Source organism: Aotus nancymaae, unplaced genomic scaffold (genome assembly GCF_030222135.1).
Source record: "Aotus nancymaae isolate 86718 unplaced genomic scaffold, 86718_ANA_hifiasm-v0.15.2.pri h1tg000006l, whole genome shotgun sequence".
NCBI lineage: Eukaryota > Metazoa > Chordata > Mammalia > Primates > Aotidae > Aotus > Aotus nancymaae.
In genome coordinates this window covers 75,734,613-75,753,860 of record NW_026988417.1, presented here as the reverse complement: position 1 = coordinate 75,753,860, position 19,248 = coordinate 75,734,613, and the positions used below count along the sequence as shown (strand labels likewise).

Genomic DNA, 19,248 nt, shown 5'->3' with positions numbered 1-19,248 from the left:
CTAATATCTTTCTAGCTCTGAGCTGAGTTATTCTGAATTCTCTTAATTATTCACAAGTGCTATTTAGTTGTGGTTTCTTGTTGCAGACTAATCTGGTAGCTTCTGGTGCTAATGAATCTGAAATCTACATATGGGATCTAAATAATTTTGCAACTCCAATGACACCGGGAGCCAAAACACAGGTATTATATTGATTTTGATCACCGTAATAAAAAAAGCAAAAAGTAGTTCTTATAAACCTTTTAAGGTTTAATTTTTAAGGCTTAATTCACTTTTAAATCTTCTCACACAAAACATATATGTTTAAAATCATTGTTTAGATGTTACTGATTTTTCTTCAGTAAAATATTAGTAAATATGTTTCTTCAGAGTATCAGTGCATCCTTCAAGAGTAAATATTTATTCAGCACCTACCACCTGGTAGACACTGGTCATTGTACTAGGCAAAATGAACAAAAATCCTTAATAGTATAATTATTTTTGTTCTTTGTGTGATAGCTGCTCTGTATTTTAGCAGCAACTAAACTTCTTTAGAAACACTCAGACAGGCTGGGCGCAGTGGCTCACGCCTATAATCCCAGCACTTTGGGAGGCCGAGGCGGGTGGATCACGAGGTCAAGAGATTGAGACCATCCTGGTCAACATGGTGAAACCCCGTCTCTACTAAAAATACAAAAATTAGCTGGGCATGGTGGCACGCACCTGTAGTCCCAGCTACTCAGGAGGCTGAGGCAGGAGAATTGCTTGAACCCAGGAGGTGGAGGTTGCAGTGAGCCAAGATCACACCATTGCACTCCAGCCTAGGTAACAAGAGTGAAACTCCGTCTCAAAAAAAACAAAACAAAACAAAACAAAACAGAAACACTCAGACAATACCATGGAAGGCAAGGTTGTGTATTTCTAGTAAGTTTGGTAAGAACAGTCTTCCCCTAGTCTTCCTTGAGTTTCTTTATATTGTATAGGCTTTCTAACTTGAGTAGCCATTGCAACTGGCTCTAACATTTTGGCAATCTGAGAGGTAGCATAATGATAGCATATGCATGCACTACCATTTATAAAGATATTTTGCTAATAGTCTAGGCTGTAACTTTTGCCCTGCCTAGTTTTCTGTCATAGTCACCAACATCTAGTTTGTGGTCCATGATCTACCTTGCAGCAGTTGTAAAGTTAAGAAACAGTACCACCTGGAATATATCAGTTTATAGCAGGAATTCAATCAAATGCTTGTTGAATGAGATATTATTAAACAAGATAATACATTTGAAGTGGCATGTACCTGCACTTTAAACTGTATTATTTTATGTGCTGAGAATGTAGAGATGTAGGAATTGAAAGCAAATTTCTGGGATAAATGGATTAAATTTTTAAGTAATCCACTTTTCAAAATGAAGGATCCAATTTTACAGTTAAATTTGATTATAATAGAGAAACAGTTTTTATTAACAGTTTATTCCTTGTAGCCTCCCGAAGATATCAGCTGCATTGCATGGAACAGACAAGTTCAGCATATTTTAGCATCAGCGAGTCCCAGTGGCCGGGCCACTGTATGGGATCTTAGAAAAAATGAACCAATCATCAAAGTCAGTGACCATAGTAACAGAGTAAGTATATAATTGACTTGTGATGAACATGTTTTATTTCTGCTGTAGGTATTCCTATATTTTTTGTCGGAGTTGACAACAATCAAATTTCTGTGAAGTCAAATCCTGTTTTTTCATTAATCAATCCTGTTAGAATGAATGTTTGGTTTTTTTCCTCTCAGGGAAAAATCATAAAATTCTCAATAAATATGTTGAATATTATTAATGATGAAGAGAGATTGGTTAATCAAGGAACTTATTCCATGATATACTGGTTGTTTTTTGCTTTGCCGACTGTTTTAAAACATTGCAGCAACTTTTTTTCTTTTTTTTTTTTTTGAGACAGAGTCTCACTCTGTTGCCCAGTCTGGAGTGCCAGTGGCACCATCTCAGCTCACTGCAACCTCCACCTCCCGGGTTCAAGTGATTCTCCTGCCTCAACCTTCTGAGTAGCTGGGATTGCAGGCAAAGAGCCATCATGCCCAGCTAATTTTTGTATTTTTATTAGAGATGGGAGTTCACCATGTTGGTCAGGCTGGTCTCAAACTCCTGACCTCGTGATCTGCCGGCCTTGACCTTCCAAACTGCTGAGATTACAAGTGTGAGCCACCATGCCTGGCCATTGCTGCAGCTTTTTAATTCATCTTTAGCTTTTCTTAGAATATAAAAATTTTTCCTGCTGGGAACTTCATCACTGTGAACTTGTAGCATTCGACTTCTTGGCCTCATCTCTTCCTCTGATTAGGCAGTGCTAAATGAGCTAATATCTTTCTGGCCCTTGCCCATAGACCACATTAAATTTTGAACCTTATAGGTATCTTAATTTTTTTAATGTAATTGGGCACTATAAAATAATTTAGATACAATTAAGAGCCTTGTTTTTGTTTACGATTACATTGGGTAGTTTGACATTTTCTAAAATAAATTTGTCAAAAGTCAGAGAATACGTATGTAATTTAAAAACGACAATAACAACAAAAAAACTGTTTGGGAGAACATTTCTTCAGAATATTGTTTTCAAGTGAATCAGCAGTTTTAAAACAGAAGTTTCAATGGAATAAACCATACCAGAAGCATTTTAATCATTTTCTGGAACATTTAATAGAATCTGAATTTCCAAATAGTTCTTAATAATGTTAATTTATCCCATATGAAAATTTAAATACGTTTTTAAAAGATATTTTGTCTCGATTTTTCTGATAAAATAGAGGGAAAATGTGGGGGTTTCTTGTGTCTTGTGTGTGTGTTAATCTTTTTGTGCTTTTTAGGTTTTTTTTTTTTTGGTCGCTGTGTCATCCAGGCTGGAGTACAGTGGTGCAATCTTGGCACTGTAACATCCGCCTCCTGGGTTCAGGTGATTCTCCTGCCTCAGCCTCTCGAGTAGCTGGGATTACAGGCACCTGCTATCACACCTGGCTAATTTTTGTATTTTTAGTAGAGACGGAGTTTCACCGTGTTGACCAGACTGGTCTCGAACGCCTGATCTCGTGATCCGCCTGCCTTGGCCTCCCAAAGTGCTGGGATTACAGATGTGAGCCACCGTGCCCAGCCTCTGTGTGTTAATCTTTTATCTATTTTTTTCCCATTTCTCTGAAATTATTTTAAATGTGAAAAAATGTTTTCTCTACTGGCCGGGCGTGGTGGCTCATGCCTGTAATCCTAGCACTTTGAGAGGCTGAGGTGGGCGAATTGCCTGAGCTTAGGAGTTCAAGACTAGTCTGGGCAACATGGTGAAACTCTTCTCTACTAAAATACAAAAAATTAGCTAGACATGGTGGTGCATGCCTGTAATGCAGCTACTGGGGAAGCTGAGGTGAGAGAATCGCTTGAACCCAGGAGACACAGGTGGCAGTGAACTGAGATTGTGCCACACTGCACTACAACCTGGGTGACAAAGTGAGACTCCATCTCAACACACAAACAAATAAAATGAAATGTTTCTTATAGTTTTGATAGTGAAACTCATTTTTGGTATACAGTTATTCTGACTAAGAATGGTTTTTTGTGTATCAAATAGCTCGATTCATTGAGAAAACATTCAGATATCTTAAGACTACTGTTTAAGATGTTCAATGAAATTTAGTAGTTTTACATTTATTTTGTTTTGTTCCTTCAAATAAACCAAGGCTGGGTGTGGTGGGTCACGCCTGTAATCCCACCACTTTGGGGGACCAAGGCGGATGGCTTATTTGAGGTCGGGAGTTCGAGACCAGCCTGACCAACATGGTAGAACCTCATATCTACTAAAAATACAAATATTAGCTAGCATGGTGGCTTGTGCCTGTAATCCCACCTACTCAGGAGGCTGAGGCAGGAGGATCACTTGAACCTTGGGGAGGTGGAGGTTGCAGTGAACTAAGATGGTATCACTGCACTCCAGCTTGGCCAACAGAGTGAGACTGTCTTGAAAAAGTAAATAATAGGCCGGGCGAGGTGGCTCATGCTTGTAATCCCAACACTTTGGGAGGTGGAGGTGGGCGGATCATGAGGTCAAGAGATTGAGACCATCCTGACCAACATCGTGAAACCCTGTCTCTACTAAAAAATACAAAAATTAGCTGAGTGTGGTGGTGCGCGCTTGCAGTCCCAGCTACTCGGGAGGCTGAGGCGGAAGAATCACTTGAACCGGGAGGTGGAGGTTGCTGTGAGCCGAGATTGCCCCACTGTGCTCCATCCTGGTGTTAGAGCAAGACACAGTCTCAAAAAAAAAAAAAGAAAAAAGAAAAAAAAAGTAAATAAACACATAAATAAAATAAGCCAAAGCTGATATTTTTTACTATTTATTTTAATAAAGGCATATTTCTCATTTGAGTAATCAAATTACTTTATGAAAAGTAAATATGAGAAATATGAGAAATATGCCTTTATTTTATACTTTTCATAAAGTAATTTGATTCATAAAATGTGAATCTTAACTATCTGCAGATGCATTGCTCTGGGTTGGCGTGGCATCCTGATGTTGCTACTCAGATGGTCCTTGCCTCTGAGGATGACCGGTTACCAGTGATCCAGATGTGGGATCTTCGATTTGCTTCCTCTCCACTTCGTGTCCTGGAAAACCATGCCAGGTATCATGCTGCTGTTCTAAAGAACTTGATTTGTTTATTTTCTGAACATATTTACTTACTCCTTAAATTACCAGGTAATTTTTTTTAAATTAAGGAATGTACTTTGTCTCTTATAAACGTTAGTGTAAATGGTTTATTTTTATTTTAAGGTCTAGTTATCTGATTTTATATCCCCAAAAAATGGTAGCCAAATGATAGCATAACAAAACAAAAATATGTGAAAGAATTTTCCACTTATTTCAAGTAATAACTAATAGATCAAAATTCTAGTATACCACAGTACTTTGGGACAACCCTTGAAATTTATTATACCATTTGACCTTTATTAGGGTTGTCATACTTAAAAAGTTGAGTCTTCCATAACATTTGATGTTAAGCAACAGTTTAAAAGTTTGTTTTATTTCTAAATTTTTATTGATAATTTAAAACAAACATTTTTGAGAAAATAGTTCATTGTGCTTTCAATTTTAATAATATGTGGGTCTTCTAAGCTGATATGGGAATCTTATTAGTTTTAGTATCATTAAATTTAATTACTAATTTTGCAAATTTCTTATGATTGATATTCAGGTACCCAGACGTATTCCTTTTGATGCTATAATATTTCCTAAGTACTTTTGAGCTTTTTTCATCTATCATGTTTAGAAATAAATAGATTTTTTTTTTTTTTTTTTTTTTTTGAGACAGTTTTGCTTTGTTGCCCAGGCTCTAATGAAGTAGTCAGTCATGGCTCACTGAAAACTCAAACTCCAGGGCTTAAGCAATTATCCTGCCTCAACCTCCTATGTAGCTGGGACTGCAGGCATGTGCCATTGCACCCAACTAGAAGGAAGTCTTTTTAACTTCTGTTTGTTTGTTTTCTTTTTCTTTTGAGACAAAATCTCACTGTCACCCAGGCTTGGAGTGCAGTGGTGAGATCTTGGCCCACTGAGGCCTCGACCTCCTTGGGTTCAGGTGATCCTCCCCCCTCAGCCTCCCAAATACTTGGAACTACAGGTGTGAACCACCATGCCCAACTAATTTTTCTATTTTTTTTAAGACAGGGTTTTGTCATGTTGCCCATGTTGGTCTTGAACTCCTGGGCTGAAGTGATCCAGCCACCTCAGCTTCCTAAAGTGCTAGGATTACAGGTGTGAGCCACCACACTCCGGTCTTAATGAGTCTTAATGTTTGTAATAATTACTTGAGCTTCTTATAAAGGAGAAAAAGTCTGGTCAAAATGTTATCCTATGTAGATGTTATGCTTCAATCAGATTTTTAATAAAGAATGGTTGATTTTGAGAAGTTTTAAAATTTTTTCTCATGTTATTTAAGATTGTATTCATTAATTCAACAAATACTCATTGAATATATACTCTGTACTAAGCACTGTACCAGGATTCATAATAAAACAAAAATCCCTGCCCTTAGGGAGCCTACTTGGTAGATGGAGGACAGCTAACATTTACATAGCATATAAAGTTTATAAGAACTTTACATATTACCTTAATTCTCTTACTATCATTAATAGTGTAGATACTATTATTGCCCCGTTTTACAGATCAGAAATGGAAGCTCAGCAAGATTAAACTTGCTCAAGGTTATATAACTAGCAAGCACTGACTTCCGGTCTAAACAGTCTGATCCCAGAGTCTTAACACTACTCTGCATACCAAGTGTATCTCTCTAATTCTCAATTTTCTTCCTCTAATAAGTGAAAGAGTTGGATATGAGATGATCTTTAAATTCCCTTCTAGTTCTACAATGCTGTGATTTTTTTTTTTTTTTTTTTGAGATGGAGTCTTGCTCTGTCGCCCAGGCTGGAGTGCAGTGGCGCGATCTCAGCTCACTGCAACCTCCGCCTCCTGGGTTCCAGCTATTCTCCTGCCTCAGCGTCCTGAGTAGCTGGGATTACAGGTGCCCACCACCATGCCTGGCTAATTTTTGTACTTTTAGTAGAGACGGGGTTTCGGCATGTTGGCCAGGCTGGTCTTGAACACCTGACCTCAGGTGATCTGCCCGCCTCAGCTTCTCAAAGTGCTGGGATTACAGGTGTGAGCCACCACACCCGGCCAATGCTGTGATTAAAAAAAAAATACTAAGAAGAATCTAAATGTCCTCTAAGATACCATATGAAATAGATTTCTTTAAAAGACACTCTTGGCGCTGTGGCTCATACCTGTAATCCTAGCATTTTGGGAGGCGGAAACGGGCAGATCCCCTGAGGTCAGGATTTCAAAACCAGCCTGGCCAACATAATAAAACCCTGTCTCTACTAAAAATATAAAAATTAGTCGGGCGTGATGTCTCCATGCCTGTAATCCCAGTTACTCAGGAAGCTGAGGCAGGAGAATCACTTGAACCCAGGAGGCAGAGGTTGCAGTGGGCTGAGATCGTGCCACTGCACTCCAGCCTGGGCAACACTCTTTGATATAAAGACTTAATTTCCTTTGGGTAGATACTGAGTAGTGGAATTGCTGGATCAAATACTAGATCTACTTTTAGTTCTTTGAAAAATATCCGTACTGTTTTCCATAGAGGATAGAGGTTATACTAATTTACATTTTCATCAGCAGTATATATATATGTTCTTTTTTCATCACAACCACATCAGCATCTATTGTTTTTTGACTTTTTAATAATGGCCATTCTGGCTGAGGAAAAGTGGTATCTCATTGTAGTTTTAATTTGCATTCCCTTGGTGATTAGTGATGTTGAGCATTTTTTCATATGTTTTTTGGCCATTTTTGTATCTTCTTTTTTGAATTTCACTCTGTCACCAGGCTGGAGTGCAATGGGGCAGTCTCAGCTCACTGCAGCCTCTGCCTCCTGGGTTCAAGCAATTCTCCTGCCTCAGCCTTTTGAGTAGCTGAGACTACAGGCTCACACCACCATGCCTGGCCAATTTTTGTAATTTTGTTAGAGAGGGGTTTCACTATGTTGGCCAGGCTGGTCTCGTACTCCTACCTCAGGTGATACACCCACCTCAGCCTGCAAAAGTTATAGTATTACAGGCGTTAACCACTGTGCCCAAGCTGTGTATCTTCTTTTGAGAAGTGTCTGTTTATGTCATCTGCCCACTTTTTGATGGGATTATTTGTTTTTTTTTCTTGCTGATTGGTTTGAGTTCTTATAGATTCTGGGTATTAGTCCTTTGTCAGATACAGAATTTGTAAATATTTTCTACTAGTCTGTGGGTTGTCTGTTTACTATAATGTTTCTTTCTTTTGCTGTGCTTAAGCTTTTTAGTTTAGTTAGCTCTCATTTATCTATTTTTGTTTTTGTTGCATTTGCTTTTGGGATCTTAGTCATAAATTCTTTGCCTAGGCCAATTTCCAGAAGAGTTTTTCCTAGGTTTTCTTCTAGAACTTTTATAGTTTCTGGTCTTAGGTTTGAGTCTTTAATCCATTATATGTTGTGTTGAAAGTCAATTGGTTGTAAGTACTTGACTTTATTTCTAGATTCTCTGTTTTTTTCCATTGCTCTGTGGATCAACTTTTATACCAAGACCATGCCATTTTGGTTACTATAGCCTTGTAGTATAATTTGAAGTCAGGTAATGTGATGCTTCTAGCTTTGTTCTTTTTGCTTAGGATTGCTTTGGCTATTTAGGCTCTTCTTTGGTTTCATATGAATTTTAGGACTGTTTTTTCTAATTCTGTGAAAAATGATGTTGGTACTTTGATGGGAATTGTATTGAATCTGTAGGTTTCTTTGGACAGTAAGGTCATTTTCACAACACTGATTCTTCCAGTCCATGAGCATAGGAAGTATTTCCATTTATTTGTGTTATCTATGATTTCTTTCAGCAATGTTTTATAGTTCTTGTAGAGATTTTTCACCTCCTTGGTTAAGTATATTCCTAAGTATTTTATTTTTGCAGCTGTCATAAAAGGGATTGAGTTCTTGATTTGACTCTCAGGTTGGTTGCTGTTGGTGTACAGCAGTGCTACTAATTTGTGTGTATTGATTTTGTTACCTGAGACCTTATTGAGTTTATTTGTCAAATTTAGGAGTCTTTTGGAAGAATCTTTAGGGTTTTCTAGGTATACAGTCATATCATCAACAGAGATAGTTTGACTTCCGTATTTATTTATAGTTTGGATGCTCTTTCTTTTTCTTGCCTGATTGCTTTGGCTATCACTTCCAGTACTATGTTGAATGGAAACTGGAAAGAGTGGTGGAAGTGGGCATCCGTGTTTTGTTCCAGTCTTAGGGGGAGTGCTTTCAACTTTTCCCCATTCAGTATGATGTTGTTATTGTTATGTATGGCTTTTTATTATTTTGAGATATGTTCCTCCTTTGCCTAGTTTGTTGAGGGTTTTTATCATAAAGAGATGCTGTATTTTATCAGATGCTTTTTCTGCATCTATTGAGATGACCATATGGGTTTTGTTTTTAATTCTGTTTATGTGGTGAATCACATTTATTGACTTACATGTGTTGAACCATCCTTGCATCCTTGGGATGAAACCCACCTCTTGATCATGGTGTAGTATCTTTTTGATGTGCTGTTCGATTTTGTTTGCTGGTATTTTGTTGAGGATTATTGCATCCATGTTCATTAGGGATGTTGGTCTGTAGTTTTCTTTTTTTGTTACGTCTTTTCCTAGCTTTTTGTATCAGAGTGATTCTGGCTTCATGCAATGAGTTAGGGAAGATTCCCTCTTTGTAAGTCTTTTGAAAGAGTTTGAGTAGGATTGGCACCAATATCTGGTAGAATTTGTATGCCTTGAAATTCTTGACGTGCATGATTGTATTCTGGAGTGGGAGGCAGTTATAAAGTACATTATTGATATAATGAGGAAATTTGAATATGGACTATATATTAAAAATAGCATTGCATATCAATAATAAATACTTTTTTCCCCCAGAGTCTTGGGGAAAAAAAGACATTATTGATACGCAGTGCTATTTTTAATATATAGTCCATATTCACCCAGGCTGTCACCCAGGCTGGAATGCAGTGACCTGATCTCGGCTCACTGCAACCTCCGCCTCCTGGGTTCAAGCAATTATTCTTCCTCAGCCTCCTGAGTAGCTGGGATTACAGGCATGCGCCACCATCCCCAACTAATTTTAGTATTTTTAGTAGAGACGGGGCTTCACCATGTTGACCAGGCTGGTCTTGAACTCCTGACCTCATGATCTGCCTGCCTTGGCCTCCCAAAGTGCTGGTATTGCAGGTGTGAGCCACTGTTCCTGGCCAATAATAAATACTTTGAATGTGTAATTATATAGGAGAATGTTCTTATCCCAGAAGGTAAGTGTAGGGATGATGTATCATGATATCTGCAGATTAACTCTCAAATGGCTAATTGGTATGTCTACATTTATCCCAGTATGAAAAGTGTTGGAGTGTGTGTGAGTGGGCCCTGTAATGGAATGGTGTCCTGTCCAGGGTTTGTTCCTGATTTGCACTCTGAGCTGCCATGATAGACTCTGGCCACCTGTGATCCAGAACTGGAATAACTAAGTTGAAAATGAATGAATACAAAATATTATAAAATAAAAATTTGTAACATACATGATGATCATAGAAATTCATGGCAGTAAACAATATGGTATAAAATTAATCATCATGTCTGTCATATTTTTTTTGTTTGGTGAGTAGAAGGTATTCCTGACAATTTTCACTTTGTAAACTTACTTCTTGATTTAATCCATCCACTGCCACTACAACCAGTGTCATTCACTGAGTCACCAAAAATTGGGTAAATCTCGTTTTCATTAATCTTTCTCAAAATTTATGTAGCTCACATTTATTTCAGCGTTTAATATTAAAAGTGTTGTAGATCTTTATTTAGAAATTTGGTGATGTTTTTGTGATCAGAAATATAGGAACTATTTTTTTTTTTAGACTGAGTTTTCCTCTGTGGCTCAGGCTGGAGTGCAGTGGCAAGATCTCGGCTCACTGCAGCCTCCATCTTTCAGGTTCAAGCAATTCTCCGGCTCAGCCTCCTGAGTAGCTGGGATTACTGGCAGGCGTCACCACATCCAGCTAATTTTTATAGCTTTAGCGGAGATGGGGTTTCACCATGTTGGCCAGGCTGGTCTCGAACTTCTGACCTCAAGTGATCAACCCTCCTTAGCCTCCCAAAGTGTTGGGATTACAGGCATGAGCCACCATGCCTGGCTACTGTAGGAACTTAATGTTCATATCAGTTATCAGTTAGTCTGTGGTAAAATTGGTTTTGTTATCTATTGTTTTGCTTAAAGTCACAGTTTCCAAATTAAGTAAGGACTTACTGCAGTTAGATTTCATACCCATCCATAGGTAAACATTTTACTATACATATCTAAGTTGTGTGTGTGTGTGTGTGTGTGTAATCCCAATATAGTTTTTATACAAATGGGATAATTTGTGCATATAGATAACCTTTTTCATTAATCATGAATACTGTGTAATGATAAGAAGTTGATTTCCACAAAATGATATGTGTATTTTTTGAAATGGATCTTGCTTATTTGCCCAGGATAGAGTACAGTGGTGTCATCATAGTTCACTGCAGCCATGAGCTCCTGAGCTCAAGTAATCCTCCTACCTCAGCTTCATGAGTATGCCTGGAACTGTAGGCACACACTACCATACCTGGCCAATTTTCAAATTTTTTGGTAGAGACAGAGTGTTGTTATATTGCCCAGGTTGGTCTTGAATTCCTGGCCTCAAGCAGTCCTCCTGCTTTGGCCTCCCGAAGTATACAGAATAATTTTTATTTACATATTTTCTCATTGAAAGGTGGTCTATAATTTATTATGAAATAGTCTGTTGGGCATTTGTTTTCATTTTTTTGCTATCATACATTACACTATATTGAACATCTATGCCTTTGTTATGATCAGATAGCATATACATTACTAAGTTGTCTTCTGAAACTATTACACTTATTTTTATTTGTTTTTCTTTTTAAATTTTATTTTATTTTTGAGTGAGACAGCGTCTCACTCACTCTGTTGCCCAGGCTGAAGTGCAGTAGTGTGATCTCAGCTCACTGCAGCCTGTGCCTCCCAGATTCAAGTAATTCTCCTGCCTCAGCCTCCCAAGTAGCTAAGATCACAGGTGTGAGCCAATGTGCCTGGTGTTGAAACTCTTGCATTTAATTGTATTTCTGTTAATGTGTGAATCTCCAAAGCTTAGGCAGAAATAATTGAGATTTGGTTTTCTCAAGATTAAAAATTTCCTTATTCCTTTATGTTTTTTATAGGGGGATTTTGGCAATTGCTTGGAGCATGGCTGATCCTGAATTGTTACTGAGCTGTGGAAAAGATGCTAAGATTCTCTGCTCCAATCCAAACACAGGAGAGGTATGGGGAGGAAATGTTTCTCAACCTTGTAGCCCTTGTAGTATATTACTTCTGACTATATAAGAAATTTTCTATGTGGATTCTTTAGTGGATTACTTTGTGAAAAGTATGTGGAGGTGTGTGTGCAGTGTTTATTTGGCAGAAATTTTATCAGGAACATTATCTAAGCTCAGCTTTTTAACCAGAAAAGTCAGTAATTGAAAATGGTATATTTGAAACTAGTAATCATCCCCTCCTCATTTCCAATAATGTGTTTATTACCTAGACTCAGAAATACTTTGATTTATTTCACATGGGGTTTATGGAAATCAGTATCTTCGATGTAGGATTGTTCAAGGTTTGCATCTTTTGCCTGCTTTACCATTCCTGAGGATCCTCTTTCACTTCTGGAAATCGGTAGATATAGTTTTCCAATCTCTCTTCTGAATGATAAAGCAAGAATATAAATTATAGCTTTTATATTTTTACCTTTTTTATGTTAAGGTAGATTATTGCTAGTGATTATGTAGTTTGATGGAATGCTAATAAAAATGAGTGTCTTCGATAAGTTTTCATCTATATTGTTAAAATTAAAACAAGCCCTTTAGTTATTTGGTTTCTGGTTTAAAAGTTGTAGATGTAACAGTGTAAGAATATAAAATCATTAAAGTTAGGGGAGACAAGAGAAAAAAAGTAGTAAATTTTACCACATATCATTTAGGACAAATAACAAAAATCTTAATTTTATACTCTGCCTTGCCAAGTAAATTCAGAATTCTTGGAACTTACTATTTTGTCATCATTTTCTCTGTTATATAACTTAATAAAATAAATTTTTACCTGTGATTAGTTGTGTGTGCTTGGACTTTGAAGGAAGAGACTTTTAGTATGTGCTACACTAAAAAATTAGGTTTTGTTCAAATATAAATAAGGAATAGATAAATGATTTAAGTATTCTCAAACTACATACTTTATCAACCAAAAATAAGTACCAAAGACATGAGAATGCTAAATACCTTTTCAATTAATTCTATTTTTTTTATAAAATAAAACATTTTAAATGTCTCATGGGCCAGGTATGTTAGCTCATGCCTGTAATCTCAGCACTTTGGGAGGCCAAGGCAGGCTGGCAAAACCCCATCTCCACAACAAATACAAAAATTAGCTGGCTGTGGTGGCATGTGCCTGTGGTCCCAACTACTTGGGAGGCTGAGGTGGGAGGATCACTTGAGCCCAGGAGGTCAAGACTGCAGTGAGCTAAGATTGCACCATTGCACTCCAGCCTAGTCATTGGTGTGAGACCCTGTCTGAAAAAAAAAAGAAAGAAAAAAGAAAAAAAGGTCACATGAAGTCAGAGTTAAGTTCATTTGACTTAACCGTAAAGTCCTAAGATGTTGCTTCTGTGAATAGCAGTTAACCACCATACTAACTTTGAATTCACAATAAGCTTTACATTGTAAAGATTTCATATAAGCCATTTTCTATTTGTTTATTTATTACTATTACTATTTTTTTGTTAGGGTTTTGCTGTCACCCAGGCTGGAATGCAATGGTACCATAATGGCTCACTGAAACCTTGACCTCTCAGGCTCAGTCAGTCCTCTCACCTCAGCCTCCCAGATAGCAGGGATTACAGGCGTGCACCACCATGCCTGGCTAATTTTTTTTTTTTAATATTCCCTGCCATCCCCACCCCTCAATTTTTAATTTTTTTTGTAGAGATGGGGTTTCGCCATGTTTCCCATGCTGGTCTTGAACTCCTGGGCTCAAGCAGTCTGCCCACCTTAGCCTCCCAAAGCGCTAAGATTATAGGCATGAGCACTATTCCTGGCCTTATATAGGCCATTTTCTATAGTTCTTTCTACGTCCTTTTCTTTCTAAAAGAAGCTGTTAATCCAGATTCTGTTAGGATTCTGCCATGACAGGAAGGGTGTGTACAGTACATGTTTTCTCTCTTGATTAAAAGTCAGATTTCTTAGTGAATTCTTCCCTCTCAAGATTGATTTTAAAAGTTGATCCTAAAGTAATCTAAATATGGTTGTTTGGGTCTGAACCAGAGAAAAACAATTGGACAGGACATTACCGATCTTTTAGAGTTTAAAAAGTTGAGTCTAGGCCGGGCATGGTGGCTCACGTCTGTAATCCCAGCACTTTGGAGGCTGAGACAGGCGGATCACTTGAGGTCAGCAGTTCGAGATCAGCCTGGCCAACATGGTGAAACCCTGTCTCTACTAAAAATACAAAAATTACCTGTGTGTGATGGCGGGCGCCTGTAATCCCAGCTACTTGGGAGGCTGAGGCAGGAGAATTGCTTGAGCCCAGGAGGTAAAGGTCGCAGTGAGCTGAGGTCACTGCCACTGCACTCCAGCCTGGGCGACAGCGAGACTCCTGTCTCAAAAAACAAACAAACAAACAAACAAAACAAAAACCCACCAAATCGACTAATAAAGTGTGCTGCTCTTTCAAATATATCCACTCTTGTTTCTGGCTAAAGACACTTTCTATAAAAATAATTTTTAATTTAGTTGTACTTGTTGACCACATTAATTCAGGTGTTTTGGTTACAAAGTGGCCATGCCATTTTCTGAATTTGTTGTTTGTTTTTTGTTGGCCTAGGTGTTATATGAACTTCCCACCAACACACAGTGGTGCTTTGATATTCAGTGGTGTCCCCGAAATCCTGCTGTCTTATCAGCTGCTTCGTTTGATGGGCGTATCAGTGTTTATTCTATCATGGGAGGGAGTACAGATGGATTAAGGCAGAAACAAGTTGACAAGGTAATAGGAAGTATTAAAGTTTTCTATTATAATACCTGAAAAAGTATGTATTGTGTAATTATTTTGAAATGACTTCACTGATTAACAATGCTGGTTAATTGGATAATTGTGATCAAAAATTTCTTGGATGTGACTGGAAAAAAATGAAGCATAGTTTGTGTATGGTCAGATTCTGATGTTATTATCTTCTTTAGCTTTCATCATCTTTTGGGAATCTTGATCCCTTTGGCACAGGACAACCCCTTCCTCCATTGCAAATTCCACAGCAGACTGCTCAGCATAGTATAGTGCTGCCTCTGAAGAAGCCACCCAAGTGGATTCGAAGACCTGTTGGTGCTTCTTTTTCAGTACGTGGATTTTGTTTTTATGGTCTGTAGACACAAAGGACTTTTTATAACAAAGTGTTATCATAGGATCACTCTGATGGAAGAAGTCGGGGTTTAAGTTGGGATTTGAGATGTTATTTGTGGGTATTTCATCATTCAAAATGGTTTCTCTGAAAAATTGGAACCTACTCTTTTTTCCCCTTTTTTAAAAATCATGGTAAAATATACATAAAATTTATCATTTTAACCATTTTTAAATGTACAGTTCAGTTGCATTAAGTACATTTACATTGTTGTGTAACCATCAACACTCTTTATGTTCCTCCATTTTTTGTAAATTTGTCTTTCTTCTCTCCCCCCGTCCCTTACTGTCTTCTCTTTTCTTTTCTTTTTACTTTTCATTCTGTTCTTTTGGCAAGGAGGTCCTCCCTCCTATTCATCCTTTTAGCTTTCTTTTTTAATTGCCAGCTTTTTTTAATTGTAAAAAATACATAACATAAAATTTACCATCTTAACTATTTTTAAACATATGCTACAACCATTTTTTTTTGTTTTCGAGATGGAGTGTCGCTCTGTTGCCCAGGCTGCAGTACAGTGCTGTGATCTCGGCTCACTGCCACCTGCACCTCCTGGGTTCAAGTGATTCTCCTGCCTCAGCCTCCCAGGTAGCTGGGATTACAGGTGCACGCCACCACGCCTGGCTAATTTTTGTATTTTTAGTAGAGGTGAGTTTTCACCATGTTGGTTGGTTGGTCGCTCTGGCCTTGTACTCCAGACCCTGTGATCCACCTGCCTCAGCCTCCCACAGTGCTGGGATTACAGGTATGACTACCGTGCCCAGCTTTTTTTTGAAACAGAGTTTTGCTCCTGTTGCTCAGGCTGGAGTACAATGGTGCAATCTTGGCTCACTGCAACCTCTGCCTCCTGGGTTCAAGCGATTCTCCTGCCTCAGCCTCCCAAAGTACTGGGATTACAGGTATGAGCCACCATGCCCAGCTTTTTTTTTTTTTTTTTAAACAGTTTCGTTCCTGTTGCTCAGTCTGGAGTGCTATGGTGCAATCTTGGTTATCTGCAACTTCTGCCTCCTGGGTTCAAGCAGTTCTCCTGCCTCAGCCTCCCAAGTAGCTGGGATTACAGGTACCCACCACTACGCCTGGCTAATTTTTTTTTGTATTTTTAGTAGAGACAGGGTTTTACTATGTTGGCCAGGCTGGTCTGGAACTCCTGACCTCAGGTGCTCCACCTACCTCTGCCTCCCAAAGTTCTGGGATTACAGGCGTGAGCCACTGCACCCAGCCATTTGAGCCACTGCTCCTGGCACCATTTTTAAATAAACACTACAGTAGTGTTAACTATATACACGTTGTTGTGCAACAGATCTCTAGAACTTTTTCATCTTGCAAAACTGAAACCCTGTGCCCTTGAGCAAACAGCTCCCCATTTCCTCTTTTCCTTGAATTCGTGGTAACCACAATCTACTTAGTTGCTAGGAGTTTTACTACTTTAAATTAGTCATATAAATGGAATCATGCAGTACTTGTCTTTTTGTGGTTGGCTTATTTTACTTAGCCTAATGTCCTCAAGGTTCATCTGTGTGGTATCATGACAGAATTTCCTCCTTTTTAGAGGCTGAATAATACTGCATTGTATATATATACCACATTTTCATTATCGATTAACTTGATGGTCATTTTGGTTGCTTCCACCTTTGGGCTATTGTGAATAAATGCTATGGTGAACATGGGTATGTAATTATCATTTTGACATCCTGTTTTCAATTTTTGGGATATATACCCAGAAAGGAATTGCTGGATCATATGATGGTTCTATTTTTAAGTTTTTGAAGAACTTCCATACTGTTTTATAGCAGCTTTACCATTTTACATTCTCACTAATGACGCACAAGGGTTCTAGTTTCTCTGCATCCTCTCTAGCACTTTTGTTTGTTTTTCTTTTCTTCCTTTTACATTGCTGATACTTTGCCTAATTCTTCATCTTTTCACACCAAACTTCTAATAGCTTGATTGCATATCTGTTGCTTGTCTTTTTCCCCTCTAATCTGGACTACATACTGCAAGATTAATCTTCCTAAAATAGACCTTTGAATATGTTTTATGTCACTCATAAGTTCATTCTTTGAATCTACTTAATCTTACTGTCCTAGCTGGTCTTCTCTATCTGGTTGGATCACTTGAGGTCAGGAGTTCAAGACCAGCCTGGACAACATGGCAAGACCCTGTCTCTACTAAAAATACAGAAATTAGCCAGACATAATGGTGGGCACCTGTTATCCCAGCTACTCAGGAGGCTGAGGCAGGAGAATCACTAGACCCCAGGAGGCGGAGGTTGTAGTGAGCCAAGATCCTGCCTTTGCACTGCAGCCTGGGTGACTAAGCGAAACTCTATCTCAAAAAATAAATAAATAAATAAAAAGTACATTTCATCTAGAACAGAAATTGAAGGGGCATCAGACTGTGGCTCATGAGATGTTGTATGTAACTAATTTCATCCAGATTATATGTTTAGGCTACTTTAAAAGCACTGTTTGGGCCATATCCTTGGGATAACACAAGTTTGTTCATTCACTCTCTTATAGTTTGGAGGCAAACTGGTTACATTTGAGAATGTCAGAATGCCTTCTCATCAGGGAGCTGAGCAACAGCAGCAGCAGCACCACCATGTGTTCATTAGTCAGGTTGTAACAGAAAAGGAGTTCCTCAGCCGATCAGACCAACTTCAGCAGGCTGTGCAGTCACAAGGATTTATCAATTATTGCCAAAAAAAAATTGATGCTTCTCAGACTGAATTTGAGAAAAATGTGTGGTCATTTTTGAAGGTAAAGTTGGTATTTAAAGCCATATTATTTCATTACCTGCTAATTTAACTGTTCCCATTATATTCTAAATCTGTCTTCCTATTAAAGAAAGAATTGAAAAAGTGTGATATCAGGAGTTCATCATGAAATTAAGAACCGTTATAAAGAGCATATAACCTAACTTATGTCCGAAGTTTTTTCTTCTCTACTTTGAAAAGTGTAATACGAAATACTTCTTTAATAAGTTAAAAAAAAATCTATTTAGGGGAAAGAGACATAGTCAGCATATCTATTTTGAAGATTAGTACACAGAGTTTACTATAATAAAAACGTAGAATATTTAATGTCTATATAGATCTAGTGAAGGAAAATGGAAAAAGAGGAAGAAGAGGCCGGGCGCGGTGGCTCACGCCTGTAATCCCAGCACTTTGGGAGGCCGAGGTGGGTGGATCACGAGGTCAAGAGATCAAGACCATCCTGGCCAACATGGTGAAACTCTGTCTCTACTAAAAATACAAAAATTAGCCGGGCATGGTGGCACACGTCTGTGGTCCCAGCTACTCAGGAAGCCAAGGTGGCAGAATCACTTGAATCCAGGAGGCGGAGGTTGCAGTGAGCGGAGATTGCACCACTGCACTCCAGCCTGGCGACAGAGCAAGACTCTGTCTCAAAAAAAAAAAAAAAGAGGAAGAGGAATAGAAGAGAGAAGTTGGAGGCATTTTTCCTTTTACTTTAAGAGGAGTTAGAATAGAATAACAAATAGAATTTCCTGGTTGGTCATTTTCTTCCACTGGAATGTCTACTTCTTTATACAGTACTGATTCTTGAAAAGGTAAAGCAGTCTTGAATACAGTTACGTTTAAGTCTAAAATTAAAGGATTTATATTTTGTAATAATTTTGGAAAGAATTTTAGGACATAGACTATATTACATAGTTTGAATTTTGTATCCATTTAACCTTTGGATATAAGTTTGTATTTACAAAAATTACTGTTCAAAAGTAAGCTTTATTTAACCAGGATAATTACTAGTATATTTACTATTAAAAAATAACTTATTTAAAAAAAAATTGTGTGTACATATTCTCAGGACCTCCTGAGGCTGGGTTACTAAATAAAAAATTAAAAAACACCACTATTCTTTGGATTCTTTCTAACAGTGAATCTTTAGGACATAGACTTCACATATTTTTAATGATTCTCTTTGGAATTTGATTCATTCTTATAAAAATTTGGCCTTTAAATTTGTTGTTTTTAAGAATATGTCTTTTTTTAAAAGGTGAACTTTGAGGATGATTCTCGTGGAAAATACCTTGAACTTCTAGGATACAGAAAAGAAGATCTAGGAAAGAAGGTAAACTTTTTGGAAAGTTTGATGGCATGCTATTTATGAATCAAACTTTTAAAAAATAAAATTAT

At 37.9% G+C, this 19,248-nt stretch overlaps 1 protein-coding gene across 50 annotated transcripts in view; it reads left to right on the top strand.

Annotated features, from left to right (window-relative positions):
- SEC31A (SEC31 homolog A, COPII coat complex component) overlaps nt 1-19,248 on the top strand; it is an 80,487-nt gene that overhangs the window by 15,851 nt on the left and 45,388 nt on the right. For all 50 annotated transcript variants that reach the window (XM_021669627.2, XM_021669624.2, XM_021669623.2 and 47 more), the window contains exons 5-12: nt 87-182; nt 1,461-1,601; nt 4,506-4,648; nt 11,833-11,932; nt 14,528-14,689; nt 14,884-15,036; nt 17,612-17,851; nt 19,109-19,183. In XM_021669627.2, the coding sequence (XP_021525302.2) occupies nt 87-182; nt 1,461-1,601; nt 4,506-4,648; nt 11,833-11,932; nt 14,528-14,689; nt 14,884-15,036; nt 17,612-17,851; nt 19,109-19,183 (1,110 nt within the window). The remainder of the gene's footprint in view (nt 1-86; nt 183-1,460; nt 1,602-4,505; nt 4,649-11,832; nt 11,933-14,527; nt 14,690-14,883; nt 15,037-17,611; nt 17,852-19,108; nt 19,184-19,248) is intronic.